This window comes from Colletotrichum tamarilloi, assembly GCF_030869305.1.
Source record: "Colletotrichum tamarilloi strain Tom-12 chromosome Unknown Scaffold_9.1, whole genome shotgun sequence".
NCBI lineage: Eukaryota > Fungi > Ascomycota > Sordariomycetes > Glomerellales > Glomerellaceae > Colletotrichum > Colletotrichum tamarilloi.
The window spans coordinates 220116-237409 of NW_026849392.1; the positions used below are offsets into that span (position 1 = coordinate 220116).

At 54.7% G+C, this 17294-nt stretch overlaps 7 protein-coding genes across 7 annotated transcripts; 3 read left to right on the forward strand and 4 right to left on the reverse strand.

Moving 5' to 3' along the window:
• Window positions 1-13: 13 nt before the first annotated feature.
• CTAM01_03823 (uncharacterized protein) lies at window positions 14-1549 on the reverse strand (the record flags this gene model as incomplete). Its single annotated transcript, XM_060519854.1, has 1 exon — window positions 14-1549. One exon carries the CDS (start codon window positions 1547-1549, stop codon window positions 14-16), a length of 1536 nt encoding a protein of 511 aa, XP_060385275.1.
• Window positions 1550-6437: 4888 nt separating this feature from the next.
• On the forward strand, window positions 6438-8041 carry CTAM01_03824 (ssh-4; the record flags this gene model as incomplete). Its single annotated transcript, XM_060519855.1, has 2 exons — window positions 6438-6693; window positions 6759-8041. 2 exons carry the CDS (start codon window positions 6438-6440, stop codon window positions 8039-8041), a joined length of 1539 nt encoding a protein of 512 aa, XP_060385276.1.
• A 1296-nt stretch (window positions 8042-9337) lies between these two features.
• On the forward strand, window positions 9338-9562 carry CTAM01_03825 (FAD dependent oxidoreductase domain-containing protein; the record flags this gene model as incomplete). Its single annotated transcript, XM_060519856.1, has 1 exon — window positions 9338-9562. One exon carries the CDS (start codon window positions 9338-9340, stop codon window positions 9560-9562), a length of 225 nt encoding a protein of 74 aa, XP_060385277.1.
• Window positions 9563-9962: 400 nt separating this feature from the next.
• Window positions 9963-10644, reverse strand: CTAM01_03826 (short-chain dehydrogenase/reductase; the record flags this gene model as incomplete). Its single annotated transcript, XM_060519857.1, has 2 exons — window positions 9963-10286; window positions 10372-10644. The coding sequence occupies 2 exons, from the start codon at window positions 10642-10644 to the stop codon at window positions 9963-9965; spliced, it is 597 nt and encodes a 198-aa protein (XP_060385278.1).
• Window positions 10645-11511: 867 nt separating this feature from the next.
• On the reverse strand, window positions 11512-11601 carry CTAM01_03827 (uncharacterized protein; the record flags this gene model as incomplete). Its single annotated transcript, XM_060519858.1, has 1 exon — window positions 11512-11601. One exon carries the CDS (start codon window positions 11599-11601, stop codon window positions 11512-11514), a length of 90 nt encoding a protein of 29 aa, XP_060385279.1.
• Window positions 11602-13055: 1454 nt separating this feature from the next.
• Window positions 13056-14441, reverse strand: CTAM01_03828 (FAD binding domain-containing protein; the record flags this gene model as incomplete). The annotated part of the gene is made up of 2 exons (XM_060519859.1): window positions 13056-14079; window positions 14146-14441. 2 exons carry the CDS (start codon window positions 14439-14441, stop codon window positions 13056-13058), a joined length of 1320 nt encoding a protein of 439 aa, XP_060385280.1.
• A 1605-nt stretch (window positions 14442-16046) lies between these two features.
• CTAM01_03829 (uncharacterized protein) lies at window positions 16047-17161 on the forward strand (the record flags this gene model as incomplete). Its single annotated transcript, XM_060519860.1, has 2 exons — window positions 16047-16148; window positions 16235-17161. 2 exons carry the CDS (start codon window positions 16047-16049, stop codon window positions 17159-17161), a joined length of 1029 nt encoding a protein of 342 aa, XP_060385281.1.
• Between the last annotated feature and the right edge of the window lie 133 nt (window positions 17162-17294).

Genomic DNA, 17294 nt, shown 5'->3' on the forward strand with positions numbered 1-17294 from the left:
AAGGAAGAGGAATTCAGGCAGCCTCCTGCGTACCATTGGCCTTGACCAAACCCAAGCCCCAGGCACTCCGCCCGTCAACGACCGCGGGCTCAGGACGTCTGGCGGCAGGCTGCTGGACAGCATCAGCAGGAGCAGGGGCCTGCTTCTCCTCTTCCTCCTTCTTCTCCTCCTTCTTCTCCTCCTCGGGGTGCTCCGCCTCGGGAGTCTCCTCTTCTGCGGCAGGCTGTTCCGCATCCCCCTCCCCCTCCTCCGCAGAGTATTCCTCCGAGGTATGCTCCGGAGAAGGAGGGGTGACATCGCCGGCGACGGAATCCGGCAGCTGCCGCGGCGAAGACTGAGGGGTGGCCGCCGCGTAGAACTGTTCGCTCGCGGGCGGGGGCGGGACGTACATGGAGCCTGACGACTCGCTCATGCTCACATCGTCGCCATCGCCCTCGTAGCCCTCGTCGCCGTCGCCATTGGCATTGGCGCTGCCGCTGCCGCTGCCGCTGCCGCTGGCCTCTCCATTGACGACGTGCCCGTCACGGCCGCCATCGTGTCGGAAATGGCACCCTGGCCTCTTGCAGCCAAGACCGTACCAGCATCGTATGGTACTAGGGTCTTGAGCCGGGCCTGCAACCGTTGCGGCAGGAGCGGTGTTGGGGACGGGGGCCTCTTCAGGCGCAGGCGAGGCGGCGACGGCGGCAGACGCCAGCTCAAGCCCATGGTGAGGGTTAGGGGGGGCAGGGGAGGGGGAAAGGGGGTAAGCCCCCGGTCCGAGTGCGGGTTCGAAGCTTGGAGGGGGCGCGAGGGCGTTTGACGGGCCTGGGCCGAAGCCAGGGGGCGGGCCGAGAGGTCTGGGCTGGTGGGTGGGTCGCCAGCTCATGCCCATGGGATCGAGCGGCGGGCCGGGCAAGGGCACGGGCAGACTCGGCGGCGGGAAGGAGGGACCGGCGTAGCCGTTGCCGTGTCTGCCGTGGACGAGGTGGTGCGGGGGCGCGTAGTAAGGTACCGGAGCACCGTATTCCGGGGGGCCGTATCCCGGCGGCGGGCGAGAGGGTCCAGCGTACGGCGGCAGCGGCGAGTCGAAGTACGACGTCGCCTCCTCCTGCGTGCCGTCGAACGTCGGCCGGCCCAGGGCGTTGGGCATAGGATTGGCGATGCGATATCCCATCCACTGAGGCGGAGGCGGCGGCAGCGCTGGCTGGTGCTGGTGGTGGCTGTTGTTGATGTGACCATTGTTGGTGTAATGGCCGTGGTTGACGTAGTGGCCGTTGACGTACAACCCGCTATTGTACGTGACGGTGCTGCTGTAGAGGGCGTGGGCGTGGGCGTGGGCGTTGGCGTTGTACCTCGCCTCCGCCAGCGCGACCTCCTCCTCCTGCTGGGCCGCGGCAGCGACCATCTCGGGCCGCAGCTCCCCGTCTCTGTGGGGGAAGTTGCAGTTTTCTCTGCCGTAGGTGCAGCGGCCCTCGAGGAAGTGGCGGCAGGTGGATCGTTTATCTCGTGGTCTGCGGTTGGGCTTTTTACTTTTGGACTTCTTGTCCTCGCGATTGTTATTGTATTCCATTGTGAATAGATAGTGTAGGAGGGGGGGAGGGGGGTAAGAAAGGAATTGGGTAGGTAACTGGGTAGGTAACTGGGTAGGTAACTGGGTAGTTAACTAGGTAGGTGACTGGCTGGGTGACTGGCTAGGTAAGTGGTGACTGACTGAGCTGACTGACCTGCTTGCGAGAAGAAGAAGAAATAAAAGGGATAAGAGGTGCTATCATGTAAGTATAGAGAGGGGTACCGGAGATAGGGGTATTTCTACTAGGGACCTTGCGGCGCTGGCGGCGTGGGTTACTGTGGTGAATATGTATCGGAGATGGGATAGAAAGGAAGGGGTGGATCACTTTTGTATCGGAAATAGCTTCACTGCAGTGCAGTACATCGGAGGTGAGTTTGGGATGAGTCTCATATACAGGAGATGAGTTGCTGCCACAGACTCACGAACCGGCCTTGGGTCAAGGCGATTGTGGTTTGATCTTCCGTCTAGAATGGTTCGCGTCAATCACACTCATATTTTATAGTGACTCTACAGGGTGAAGGAGGTACACAAGAACAGCGAAATGCGTTTGGAAACTTCAACGTGGGTGATTCACAGAACGTAGAAGCAAACAAGACGGGAACCGCGGTCGTTGGTCTCGGTACTAACAGGGGGTGTCATGGTAAAACTTTACCGCCAGACAATCTACGGCTTTGATGTCGAACCCCAGAACAAACAAGCAGCAGTAACAGATTGGAAAAAAGGTCCCTCGTCATGGTAAAAAAAAATTCGATGCGACCCTCCCTTACAAGATTGCTGCAGTTGTTGCAGAACACAGTCATTCACCGTCGTGGTTGTTCAATTTTCGGACGATGAAGAACCTTACCGGGGGGCGGCGCGAGGAAAGTGATTTTCGGAGGTAGATGAAAAGTGGATCACGAGTTTACCATGTCTCCCGTCCGGCCGATCTCCCGCACCGGAGCAAAGTGGAGTCGAAAAAGGCAGGGTGGACCCACCCGGCCCTACGGGCGGGGGGCACGGGGGGTACGAAGTCGGAATGCGCCCCAAAACTCTCAAGTTTGACGTGCTGAGTAAGGTAGCATCGCAGCATAGGTAGCGGACAAACCACGAAACTAGGCACGCAATCCACTCCCACCGACACCGACAACCCCCGTGCCCCCGATTAGCGACTGTGCGCGCCGCCAGCCAGCCAGCCCAGCGAAGACGGGGAGAGGAGGCGTTCGGGTGCGGCGCCGTTTGGAGGAATTTCTGACATGAACTTGACAGGTATCCGGTGTCCGTCAATGGTGGGAATGCGATGGGGCACTGACAATAGTCTGGCGGCGGGCCGGGAGCAGGAATTTTATATTCTTGTTCTTTTTAGGAGCAATCTTCCCTCGCCGTCCCTGAAGCTCTTTCATCACGGAGGTCTCGGACCCGATCACGGACAGGAAAGGGGGCAACGCTGGAAACGTACCTTACCTTCAGATTTTGACGATGCCGGGTGCCGAGAGATACGAAGAGCGGGAAGCATTACCAAAAGCTTGGGGCGTCTGGTGCGTGGGCAACCGTTTCCGGGCAATTCAGAGGAATGAGGAGGGAAGGGGCATGGATGGATCGGTAGCAGCATGAAGAAGTCGGATGCAAAAGGGGAAATACGGCGCATGATGATGGCCTGCGCGTTACAGTGACGGGACGGGGGGATGGGGTCGTATCGCTGGAAGTCCTGGACGACGGTCGCGGCCATTGGAGAAATGCTAGCCCCTGGGAGAATGAGTTTTGCGTCAGGGCCGCCGTTGTTCATCGCTTCGTTCCCGAACGCAGACAAAGAAAATGCCATTCTTGACCCGCGGTAGTGGGCTAGTCGAGTAAATAATGAGACACCAAGATTCCCTTTGCTCGCCTCCGAACCTCAATGCTTGGAGGCTGTAGGTACGGGGCAGGGAGGAATTGCGGCTGAGCACGGCCGGCGGCTTCGAGACGAAAGGGGGCACTCCCGTCTTTTTTTGGTGGTACAAAGAGACGGCCAGAGCATGAAACCGCAATGCGAATCTCCTGTTGTGAGTTGAAACTAGCGGGCTGCGCCAGGCCCTGCCCAGCCACCCTGCCATTCCAGTGGCCCCCCCCCCCCCCTGGCCCTTCTCTGGGCTCACGCTGCCTCGTTGGTCCTTGAACTTTGGGGCTAGGGTTGGCGGGTTGGCGGGTGGGTTTGGTCCTTCCTTGACCTAGCATGGCTTAGGCTTAACCGCCCGGACGGGTGGTTAATGCATGCCTTGTTCTGTCGCTGTGTTCTGTCCATCGTTGTTCACCATTGCCATTGTCGCGTCTTGCGAGTAAGTATGCTGATAGCGGAAACAATGGCAGAGATGGTGTTCGAGAAGGGGAGCTGCCGAGGGCGCTGGAACTTGGATGTTTGGTGGACGGTCCCGGACGGCTTGAGCAGACAAGCAAGGGAGAGCTGGTCAAGGTCTAGGCCGTAGTGCTTTGTAGATGTTGTGCCCCCCGGGAATATCATCAGTAGTCAATAAAGGTTGCACAAACCCCCGCAGACTTGTTGAGCAGGAAGAAGAAAGCGAGTCGTGGGCCGGTATTTGGCCTGCTGGGGACGGCGTACGGAGTATGGAGTAGAGGTGCCCAGTTACGCAGTGGTTGGCTGATGTTCTGCCAGCCTCCCACAACCTCCGCACGCTTGGCTGCATCCTCCCTCCTCCAAGCAAATTCGCGGTGAAGGGGACACGGTGAGGTGAGGAGGCGATGCGGGCATGGTCGGTGGGCTCCCGTCAGTCTCCTCCGGTAGGTGGTTCCAGAGCTGCCGGACGGACGATTGCTGCAGATTCATCGGGCCCTTCGGGGGTGTTGTGCGTCTTTGATCCTCCAAACCTCCGCCCGCTCAGAGCACGTGCGTTGTCCGTACGAATAACGATACGTATCTGTTCCTGAAGAACCTTGGAAGTTGGAATAGAAGGTTATGGATACCTTGGATGACTGAGTGAGTGAGTGAGTGACAGACGTCCAAGGCTCTTGTTAGCCCACTTTGCGGCGCAGGTACACAACAGTTGGCGGGTGGGTCATAGGACGACCAGGTACCGAAGATGGCAAGATTTCCAGATGGGAGGAGACGGAGATGGGAGATGCTGGACGGGGAATGGAGCTGGGACCCGTCAGTCAGCGTCATCTACCTGCCTGGGTACCTTGGTTCTGAGGGACCTGACTGAGAGCGGCGACTCTGCAGTACGAATCTTGCCCCCGCCACCTGTTAGCGCTTGAGCACCAAGCAGCAATGAAAACGGTAGCGCATCTCTAACAAGATCCGGACATGTCCCGCGTACTGTGGCTCCTGACCCGCTTGTACCCTGTCCAGCTGCGCCTTGTGCCGTCGTCTCCCGTACGGATGCACCTTTTTTTCTTGGTGCTGTTACTTTTCAGTGACCCCGTCTTCCTCGCCCTGCAGTTCCGGGCGGTACCAGTTGCGAGTGACCTCTTCCCGGAGCAGGCAGTCCTGGCCAATGGCTATCGGTACGTACACAGTAGATGTAGATGTAGATGAAGATGTAGATGTAGACATCTCGGCGTTCCATCCTTATCTTTTTCTTCTTTTCTCCTCACTTGATGTTAGACACAAGTCAACTCTTGACATTCGAGCCCTCGCTTGATTTGTTATGGCCCTCTAGACCTGGTTGTCCACGGTCCAGCTTGAATCTACCTTGACCTGCTTTTCAGAAAGAAACTTACCTCGAGACACCACACACGCAACGAGGGATACGTACGCATTACCCATACTTGGTACCAAACCACCGGATTGCGTGTGCAGCCCTTTGCTCACACCTTGCTTTTATTTTTATTCTTTTTTTCCCTCGTCCCCCTCTTTTTCCATCCCAACTCTGAACTGGACTCCTCTCTCCCATTTGATCTCTCCCTACCTTACGCTGCCTCTAGGCTTTCCAAGGTATCGTTCGGATACTTGATCCCCCGGTCCATTCTCCCTACGTGAACGGGGCCTATCTATCTACCTTGCCTTGCCTTAACTAAAGTACCTTGCTATTCGATAGTAAAAGGTGCCTAGTTACGGTAGTCATCCATCGCCCTTGGGTAGCCCGGGCAGCAGAGAACCCGGCCGACTCCCTTTGCGCCGCTGCCGCCTACATAACCTTACCTTAGGTTACCTGCTTACCTACATTAAAGTACCTTTACCCAAGGTGTCTGCGTCCCACGCCCAGCTGATAGAGAGAGAGAGACTGAGAGTGAGAGTGAGAGAGGGGACCCGCCACAAACAAGAGCAGCCCATGCCCCATCGACCTGCGACTTGGGTCAGTCGGAGAACTGTGGCAACGCAACCATTCGCCCTGCTCACTGCTCTTCCACCGTCGTAGCGGTGCACAGCGCAGCACAGCACAACCGCCTACCTACCTACGCAGTACTTGCGCTGCTACCTCACCTCCAGGTACCTCACTCCAAAGACGACGACAACGCTCGTCTGACCTTGCCGACCGACGCTACCGTGCCTTACCTGCGTGCCTACCCACAGCACCCCGTACGCCTACCGTACCCTCACCTTACGCTCACGCCTACGCCGCCCGCCCACGCGAACCCAACTTGTCCCAAACCAACAACCAACTCTTTCGCATCTCATTCAATCCCAGCCAATCTCTCTCTCTCTCTTCGCACCGTCCGTCGACGACGACCTTCCTTTATTCTTTTTGCCGTGTCTAGTTTATTTCGCCTGTCGCCTTTCTCCTTCTCATCGCTTGCTTCACGAGTGTCGATTCGCCCGCGAATGCTGCTTTCGCGGCGGTGACGCCAGCCGTCCCTCCTCTCGACCGATCCATCCTACCTCACCACCTCTCTACTCACGAGTCCACCACCACCGCCCCACGAACGACAGCCGACCGATTGACCGGATTCCATCGACAAACGTCGTCGCCTGCCCACAATGGCACCCTCAGCTCCATCATCGGCGCTGAACGGCGTTGTCATTGGATTGCTATCATCCTTTGGTTCCGCCGTCCTTATCGCTCTCATCTTCCTCGTCATCTACTTCTTCAGATACACGGCCAGTGGTCGCATCTTTCTCGATCGCATCGGCCGACCAGGCGAATATGACGATGAGCAGGCTTTTGCCCGGGAGGAGGCCGAGGCTCTCGAGTCTATGGACGATATGCAGAAGACCGAGTACCTCAGGGCAAAAGGTAGGCAACCTTCGTATTGTCCTTACCGCGATATCCGCACACGACTAACCAAACTCCCGTTGTAGCATTCATCCAAGCGAACCCCCCCGAATCCGTTCAAACCGACATTTCTCTATCGCAATACCTCGCCATTCAAGAAAAGGGTGTTTCTGCTTGGGAATTTGAACCCGAGCTGGAAATCGCAAACTGTTTCGTCGAAGGCCGCACCGAGATTGAGTTCTTCGACTCTGAATGCACCGTCATGAGCAACTTGCCTGTGCCCAAGCAAAACGAGGTCTACTACTGGGAAGCCAAGATCTACGATAAGCCCGAAAATACCCTCCTCAGCATCGGCATGGCTACCAAACCGTACCCGTTGTTCAGACTACCAGGTATATGGCATTCCAGCCCCTCGCTGCAACCGCATGACGCTAACCGTCCAGGCTTCCACAAACATTCCGTAGCATACCTGTCAGCAGGCCAGCGCCGTTGCAACCAGCCATTTGCCGCAACCCCCTACGGACCTCAGTTCGTTCAGGGCGATGTTATCGGTGTTGGTTATCGTCCCCGAACGGGCACCATTTTCTTCACCCGCAATGGTAAGAAGCTGGAAGATGCCGTTCACGGTGTAAAGTCGCAAAATTTCTTCCCTGCCATCGGTGCCAACGGGCCCTGCATCGTCCACGTCAACTTTGGCCAGGCCGGCTTCGTCTTCATCGAGGCCAACGTGAAGAAATGGGGTCTTGCCCCCATGACGGGCAGCCTGGCACCGCCGCCACCGTATGGCTCCGAACAGGGCGATATCCTGCTCGAAGCTGGACGCAAGGACGGATACACAGGCACCAGCGGCGGCGGCGGCGGACAGCAGCAGCGGGGCCACTCTCAGACACAGTCCTACTCGCAAAGTGGCTTGGGACCTCAACATGGGCGGACGAGAAGCGGAAACTTCAGAGTACTTCCACCGAGGAGCCCCGGTCCCGTAAGAAGCCCGACTGACATCTCCCTGACGCACTTTGTGTCCGACGATGAGGGCGGCGAGCCAAGCAGCAGCATCAATCGCGGGCACGAAGGGCAAAGCGTCGTAGGGCTTGGGCTTCAAGACGCCTTGAACCCGCCACCCGAGTATACGAGCCCCGACCACTCGGAGGCCGGCAGTCGTCGGAACAGCACAGACAGCGAAAATACGCCGTTGATCCGCGTTCTTAATCGGAGTCGAGGCGCCTCGGCAGCCGCTGCGGCCGGACCATCGCACCCACCGATACCTAGCTACACCGATGCGGTGAGAGCCGGCGCGGGGCGGGAGGGGAATAGCACTCCGCGATCCAGCAATCTACGCGGCAACCGGTCGAGGTCTCAGAGCGCACAATGATGTTTGAAAATTTGAAATCTTGCTGGGCAGGAGAAAACGGTACCATACCCCCGAAGAAGCATCAGAAGAAGCCTGGTCGAACGGAGTTGAGGACGGCGGAACAAGGGCAAGCCGTCATAATGTGGAGTTTGGGGGTCCTCACCAGTCAAGGATGAGAAGAAGCCCCTCCAAACCTGGCGAATCTTGGAGTTTGGCATTTTGGAATAGACGGGATGCTGGTTTGTTTTTCACCCAAAGGGGACAATGGGAGGGGAAAGATTCCTTTTTTTCACTTTGTTTTGTTTACGTGGTTTGTCCCGGCCGCGAGCGTCATGATACCTTTGGACCACACACACACACATACACCCGCATCGAATTGACGCGCATATCTACTCTCTCTTTTTACCAGCTTCAGATTTGTGGTGTTGTGGTGGTGTTAGCCTCCCATCCCGAATTTCTGTTTCCACTCCGATTGTACGAAGAACACCAACCATCCCCCAAAAAGTAGGAGTCGCAAGGAGAGTCTCCCACTGCCCGACAAAAAAGGGTCATGGAGAATACACATGTACACAGGCATATACTGCATCAATCATACCAACCTTTGTGCTGTCCAACATTTTGCGTCCTGCATGACTGTGATACATGATGTCAAGAGGTATTCTGACTACGGAGTACTATCGTCATTTCTGTGTAAGTGACCAAACCGGATCGAAGAGGTCCCCCATCCCCGAGTCAAGGTCATAATGTCATTTGGGGTGGTGGTGGGACCGCCGTTCATGACGCAAGTCCACCGAAAGGCAAGCGGGAATTTAGACTTTTGGGGGGGAGGGAGCAAGTCATTCTTACCTTATTCCCTGCTTGTGCATGTCAGCTTTCTTGCACGTGCAATCTCATGGCAAAAGTGGCCGGCCATCCGATCCAATCCAATAGGTCGCAAGTCTCCCCGACCAATAGCCAAACACAGACTGGCGCTTACTTTTGATTCGTCGAAAGCGACAACCACTCCAAAAAGCCAACATCAGAAGTGGATATCGTGGGATTTTAAGAGCAAAATTGAGGACGGGAGAGAAAACGAAAAGCGAAAAAAGACATACAACACCAGGTATTCGCTGGTCGTCACCGACCCAACTACTAATCCGGCCCTCATTGGCTTATCTATGGGAGAGCGGACGGGATCCCGAGTTTTCCAATGGGTATGGTCGTATGTGATGTCTAGCATGTGAGAGGGAGTTCATGATGGGTGTTTGGAGTCAGAATCGTGAACAGCTCGGCCTTGCGCTTCAGGTGTTCCAGGGAGAAAGGAAAACACGCACCTCAATGATGCAGGAGGCCGGCATGGTGAATGCCCTGCTACGTCATTTCAAGTATGGCCCCGAACAGAAGGCTCGAGATGAGGCGACGCGTCCCGAAGTTGAGGGTCGCAAGTTTGCGAGCAGCCTAAATCAGTGTGAAGAAGGGGAAGGCCGCGATGGGACTTTTGGGGTCGTACTTGGAACCATGTGGGTACAGAAGAGAGGACTTTTCTTATCATTTCTTCGCTGACTTGAAGTGGTAGGCAACGTTCTTTGAAGTGGAGGGAGTGAAATGTGATGCAACCGACAGTGAGGTTGCTTCGAGGTGGTTTATCCTTCAATATACCCTAGGGTATGAGACTACCATGGAAACTCACATCGTACCGAAATGGAACTAGTCCATATTCCCGCTATCTTACTCATCTTCTGGATAATACATGCCTTTATTCAAAATTGAAATTCTAAAGAGGAGCGGAGTCCAGCGAGTTTTTGGTACTAAGAGAGGCTTAACGCGTCGTGTACACGGGCACGCGGCTGTCAAAAAGAAGTGGCACAAGCTGTTCTCTGCATGAGTACTACAAAAGACATACTAGACTAGATTATTCAAATCTAAGAAATTGATGAGATATTACATCGCGTATCTGGGACACTCAGCTGGCTTCGCGTCCAAGACTGGTAAACGTCCATCCGGGCACGAGGAGAAAAACGCTGGTGCTGGGAGAGGATTCGCGGAGGTCGTAGGAGAGGTGTTCGGCGATGGTTTTGACGGCGGATTTGCTAGCGTTGTAGGCTGGGTTGCCGGGTGGGTTTGTGATGCCTTGTTTTGAGCCGGTGATCACGATGGCGGTGGTGGAAGAAGAAGAGGAGGACGATGAGACGGCGGATTTGAAGGTTGCGATGCCGTTGATGACGCCAAGGAGGTTTGCGTTCAAGATTGTTTGAAAGGTCGAGGGGTCGTCCCAGGTTGAGGAAGGCTGGACCCCGGCGTTGAGGAAGAGGAAGTCGATGCGGCTTGGCGAGGTTTGTTAGGATGTCTGTGTCCTAGGGCGCAAGGGTCACATCGAGCGAGGCAAATATCCTACCCTGAAAATCGCTGTCGACACGTTTCTTGAGATGAGCCCAGTCCTTGAGATTGCTGACGTCTGCTTTGGCGGTTAAGACCTTGTCTTCTCCCAAGCTACATTGTGCCAAGGCCAGGAAGCCGTCGTTGTTGTCGACGATGAGGGCCTTCATGCCGTGGTCGAGGCATTTTTGGGCGACGGCGAGGCCGATGCCTGATGCGCTTCCGGTGATAAGGGCTGTTTTTGAGGCTGTGAAGACGAATGGAGGCATTGGGGCAACGGGATCAGATTCGAAGTCGGGGTTGGCGATGGGATTTTGTCAAGGCACAAGCGAAGCTACGAATGACTTTCGAGGTAAGGCTGTCCAAGTTCCTGATTTCTAAGAACTTTGAGCATCTGATACCTTGTCCTCTGTGGTTCAGTAGCTCTGGCATTCCGTAAAATCGTATATAAATGTTACGCCATCGAAAGACATGATTACCAATTCTCGTTGTCTTTGGGAGGGGTTGCTCGACCTCCACGGCGATGGGAAGCGTCCCAAGCCTTATGATGTGTAATACTCAGGTCGGCCGATTGATGTGGGAGGGTCACTTTTCGAGGAGTTGGAGGTGATCGCCATGATAAGGGGAACTCCAGCTTCGGGTCTCTCACACATTGATTCTTTCTATTCTAGTTCAAATCAACTCGGTTGCATGCTCTCTCTCCGGGCGACACGGGGCTCTTCAAGGATGAAGTCAAGCTGTTGGTTGGGGAAAATTTGCCTCAGCCGGTCGTAGAAACCATTGCCAGAGAGCATCATCGAAGCAAGGAATATGCCATGGCTGAGAAGGTAAGAGGACTTGAGGCGAACTCGATATGCCTTCCTTAAGTCGGGACTGCATACGATGGACCAACGAGTTTCCTGGGCTGCATGCGAGGTTTGTTAGCTTGCCCGCGCATCTGCCCAACCGCGCGGGATCCCATCGGCGCGGGCCGACAGACCCTCACAGATCGGCAAGTGGATCACTCGTGGAAGAGACCTCCGTTGATTCCGTTCCTCATGTGTACTCTGTATAAATAAACTAATGAAGTTACTGGGTATAGTAGCCAAATTCACTGATAAAGAGCCCCTCCTCCCTCCCGCTGTGCCATCCGTGTCCTACATCTTCTCCTTTTGCTGCGCTACCTTCGAAGCCGAACACCACCAGGCACGTCGACAGGTATATATTTTGGCAGCGGGCTTCGACATGTCCAGTGCGGCAAGATCATCGAAAACACCGGCCTTGATGAATTGGAACGGGGAAGACGTCCCGTCAGCCTAGAGCGTTACGCCGCAGGTCCCGCAAAAGTGGTTGACGACCTCGTTGCCGCTGTCAGACGTGCTGACGTAGTTCGTCGGCGTGACCATATCGCACGCGAAGGCTGCGGCTGGGACCAAGACACTTACACCGAAGGCACTGCCGGATACTTGGCGGCAGGCGGCCTGGGTTCGGGGTCTATTGACGGTGTGCAAGTCCCACGGAGAACGTGGTATGTCGGGTGTTGACGGACTGTAGTTATGGGGTCTCCTTTGAATGATATCTTGATGTTGCCGCAGCGACAGCTCCCGTAGGACGGTCACATGATGTTGAGATGGGCATAAGTATGCGCCTGGAAACCAGAGACGGAGATGAGTGGAAACGTAGCGTGAGTCTGTGAGAGCCTGTAGGAGTGTGCAACCATCAAGGTCAATCAAACTTGAGCAAACGACGGCAACTCATTATCAGTCACTCAAAGACTACACGTATCGATGGGCATGGCGATATGGTAGAGTTTCCGCTCCAGGTGTGTGGAATTTCTTACCGAAAGGAGGCAGGGTATCCGCCGGGCCGCCGTCTCCGATGTGGAGCCAAGGTTCGCCGACTGTCGCGCCCGCCTTCGGGGTCCGTGACTCCGTCCGAAAGATCAGGGAAATAGTGTCCTTCCTTTGGTCTTTGACCTCCATCACGGGTTATTACGGACTGTGGACGGAGCGAGGAACTGCGACGATCCCGTCCTTGCTTGTATCGAGCCTTCGGGCCCAACTTCACAAACTGCTCCTGAGCTTTCGGCTTCCAACCGTAAAAGGCGACAGGTCTGACCCCCAACATGTCGAATTAACCTGCAATTCTGTCTGATATTTTCCCTTCTTTACAATGTTAACTAATAGCAGAGCCTCAGAAGGTAAACTTTTGTCCGGTTTCTTGGCGTGGTATTCTAACAACTGCCGACTTTCATACCCTCAGTAATCAATTAGAGTTTCGCTTCCTTCCGTACGTCACTAGTCTAGGCATAGATCCGAGTCCTGGCCTTGAATGAACGTCTGTCAGAAGAGAATAGCAAGTGTGATGCATTTACCCTCGAGTTCCATGACTCTGTTCTGTAAGTCATTGCCTCCCACATGTTTGCTGAAATACTACCAAGGCACGGTGAAAGGAAGCTTGATTCAGCGAGCTTTGGCTCAATGGCTAGCAACTCTGAAGTGGTAACGCTGTCCATATAAGTCATAGATGACAATGCAGAGCTTGAGGGGGAAAATCACATTCTCTATCGCGGCTATTCGTACAAATTTTAGTCGTTCCCATCTGTGTATCCAACTCCGGCTTCACGCTCAAATGAACATGCTCTAATAAGCTGAAACAAAATATCCAGCGAAAAAAAAGAAAACGGGCGCAACGCCTCAAACTACTTCTCGCTCGGGAAAGGGGTCAACCACTTGTATCTGCCGTTGAAAACCTCCTTGGCCGGTACAAAGTCCAACACTTTCGCCTTCTGAATGGACGGAGACATGTTGAGCGTGAAGAAGATCTTCTGCACGAACGAAAAGGCCATGACGTATCTCGCCATGATCCAGTCAAACGTCGACGCCCAGGCCTGCGACCTCGTCAACCGCGCCGACGCATCCAAGTCCTTCTCCAGAAGAACGTGTCTCTCCTCGCGATAGCTGTCAAAGAGCTTCTGCAGGTCGTCGGGAGAAGGGCTGTTGCCGTTGGTCGTGAGCTTCTGCAGCCGGTTGCACACGGCGACGACGTCCTGGAGGCCGTTGTTGAAGCCCAGGCCGGCGTTGGGGGTGAACTTGTGCACGGCGTCGCCGACGAGCACGATGCGCCCTCCCCAGCTCCAGTTCTTGCAGATGCCCTCCTCGAGACCGGCGCCGCCCGCGCTGTACCGCTCCTTGAAGACGTCCTTGACCGTGATGTTCTCCGCGACGGGCCAGTCGGCGAACCGCTCGGCGTACTCCTCGAGCTGCTCGGGCGTGAAGGAGATCCTCTCGGGGATGGGATCTGTAAGCTTCTCGTAGAGGAAGATCCAGCCCCTCTCCTTGCCGGTGAGGTACATGATGGACTTGTCCTTGCTCTGCGTCTCGCACCCTTGACCGGCGTCGGTGGGTCGCGGGAACGATGCCCACAGGCACTGGTACTGGATCTTGTACGGGTTGATCGGATCCCAGTCGCGGTTGGGGTCCTCAGCGAGGGCGAGCTTGCGCATTTGACGTCTGGTGGCGGAGTGGACGCCGTCGGCGCCGATGATCATGTTTCCAGAGTACGTTGAGCCGTCTTGGCAGGTCACCATGACGCCCTTCTCGGTCGACTCGATGTTTGCGAGCTTCTTTCCGGTGAAGTAGCGCGCTCTTGCTGATTCGGGGAGGGTGTCGTAGAGGACCTGGATCAGGTGGGCACGGTGGAATGTGGTGAGGCCTGCACCGTGACTGTAAGCAGCAGTTGTTAGCATGGGATTTCTACGCATTGAGAACGAGCAGTAGTTGACTACTTACTTCTTCATCATGTAGTCGCCAATCAGGTTTTGCTTGAACTTGTGGCCGTCGGAGGTAAATCCTGTGCCTGATGACAGCGTGTTGCCAATTTCCATGAGATTTTCGAGGATCCCAAGTTGATGGAACACACGCAAGGAGCCAGGACTGAGGACCAAGCTGGCGCCAACATCATCGACAATGCTATCTCTCCTCTCAAGAACGACAAAGTCGATGCCAGCCTGCTGCAACACGTGTGCCGCCGTGATGCCACTCGGTCCGCCGCCAACGACGATGACTTTAAAGGGTTGATCAGTCATGGTAATTAAAGTGAAGTGCTTTTAAATAAAATGTATCAAAAGAGCTGTGCTAGAATGTCTGTGATCTCTGAATGCTCAGATTTGGGAAACCTCACTCGCATCATCGTTGGTATTTCAACACAGTCCCGATGTAAGTGGCTCGATACCGAATTACCGTTTTTGGACATTTCGATGGAGCAAGTTCCACCACTTGCAACGTCACGTACAATGTCGGCGTCGTCGCGAACTCCTTGGGCCCTTAAGTCCGCAGAGATTCTGGATTCTGCCCAGCTGTTGGAAATGTCCTCTGGGCTCTAGGGATTTTCCGATTGACGCGCCTCACAGGAACAAGTGCCATCAAAATGTCTGAGCGGGATTCGGGGCCCTGGGAGGCCTTCATCAACGTGTTCACGGGAAATCACGTCCAAGGATGGCATTCGTCCCAGCTGGAATAATCCGGGGTAACTAGTCATTGAGTTCTCATTTTGATAGGGGCTTCTAAAGGGGTGTTCCAGGTCAAAGTTCCGGGAGCGCTTCTCAGATCGACGGGAAGCCCCACAACCTTCGGGAAACCAAGTCTGCTTTGGGAAGTCTTTCCCACTGGTTGCCACCGAAACTTGTCGAACAATGCTTTACTTCTACGGATGAACTTCGTCCAAAACTTGATCAGAGCTCGGGCTATAGCATGTAGCTCGGCCATCAAGACTGCAGTTCGGACTGGAGGAACATGGCGAACTTGGGACGCTGTGCATGAGATTCTTCGACTACACCGTGGCTCAGTGAACTGTTCTGTCTTGCCCTTATGGTTAGGTACAGCTCTGACGACAGAGAGCAATCCGTCAACTACTGTAATATAATATACATAATCAAACAATTTAGCGGGAATTTTTTGAAGTTTACGCGTCTAAGTAACATCGGGCTGATGTTTGTAAACGAGGGTGGCTTGGGTGGCTATGTACATGGTAGATTGGCACGCAATTCCCTTCACGGTTCATACACAAGTGCCGACACCGTCTTCATGGCCTATTGCCACTAGCAATCGGAGAGACACGGCATCGAGCTCGGCGGTCGGTACATTTGGGGGCCCGATTCAGGATTCCGGCTTCTGTCGATGGGGGAAACGGGATGTAGTCCGACGGGTTTCCGTCCCCAGTGGAAAGGCCCGTCTCTCGTATTTTTACGTTGATCGCACTCGCATATCAGGGTTTACTTCATGAAAAACATCAAGCATGCTTCAAAATCGCCGTATCAAGGGAGTTGGATCGAGTTTGAAATCCGGCCTCCGTAACAAACTGGTCCCTATGACCCTATTGTCAATGGAAAGACGACAAGCCCATGTTGGATTGTGGATAGAGGTTGTAAGTCATGAATCTATGTAGCCCTGTCAAAGAATTTAACCAGAGTTTATCAAACTACTTGGCACTTTCAACTCTCAATTCACTTTCCAGACTAAGAGTTGAGAAGTCCGAAGTATTCACTCTTACCTTACTTGGTATAAAAGTCTCTTCTTTCTCAATGATTTCCTTCACTTTACCACTCCTCACTACCCAACCAACTTCAGGTAGCTTCACCGCCTTCATCTGAGGCTCTTACACTCTTTCTCCTTGACCTCAGAACGGTTGCAAAATGGGACGTCTTAGCAGCGGCTACTGGGCACTATTGCTCGGAGCTACCTCCGCCGTGAGGTTCGACATCGTACCCGATACCACAGGTATAGACAGTCTCGGGGTAAGAGCCGTCCTTTTAGGATGCCCAGAAATACATCTAATGCAACAAGAAATAAAGAAATGAGTGCTAAGACACAGTCCATCTAGTCGAACTTGCCAACTCTCTACTCTTTCCAGGAGTCTCAATTGGCCTCTGAACAAACAAACTCCTACTGGGCCGCATCTTTCGTCACAGCTTCCAATGACCACCAGTATGCAATTATGTCACAGCAAGTGCCAACCGGTACCGGTCAGAGTGTCTTCCAGTCTTCAATCCTGGATCTCGAACACACCAGCAACTACTGGCTCACGGGTGGCCTCGCGCCGCTGCAGGGAAACCTGACGATCAAGAATGGCCTGCTCGACATTGAAGTCGACGGATCTGCCTTCAAGAGCACTTCTAATGACAGCTTTTCGTCATTGAACACGTGGGGTAAGTACGACACGTACGCATTCAACCTCACTTTTGACGCCTCCTCGCCCGTCATACTCAACGGCGGCGTCGGTCGCTACCGTTGGGGAACCGGGACCACCACGCAATGGTCGCTGCCGAGCTGCAGGACCCAGGGCTCCTTCACCATCAACGGAACCACGCTCGAGGTCGACCCCACACGGTCCTTGACCTGGTATGACCGCCAGCACGGCGTCGGCGGCCCCAACAACTTCACCTGGTTCGGGCTCAACTTTTCAGGTGGCATCCGAGCCAGTATATGGTACTCGGATACTGCAGAGCCGAGTCAGCAGCTGCGCTTCGCCACCATCCGGGCAGGTGACGGGCTTCACCTTGTTCGGTTTCAGATGACTCCCGGAAACGCAACTACATGGACGTCCCCAGTCACAAACACGACGTACGCCCAGGACTGGAAGTTGTACTTCGATAACGGGGACTTCCTTACCATCAAGAGCATTCGTCAGGATCAGGAGAAGGGCTCAGGCGCGGCTAGATTCTACAGCGGAATCGTGGAGGCGGGGGGAAGTCTTTTCGGCCAGGAGAAGGGCTTCGGCTTTGTGGACATCGCTCCGAAGTTTACTTAGTAGCTGCTGGATCGTCAATTGGAAGGCGAAGGATGGTATGACATACTGGCAGTACTGATCCCGTTGGTCTATCAATGCCGAGGGTGAGACGGGGGGGGGGGGGGGTTGTTAGATAATCATCATAATACCAGAA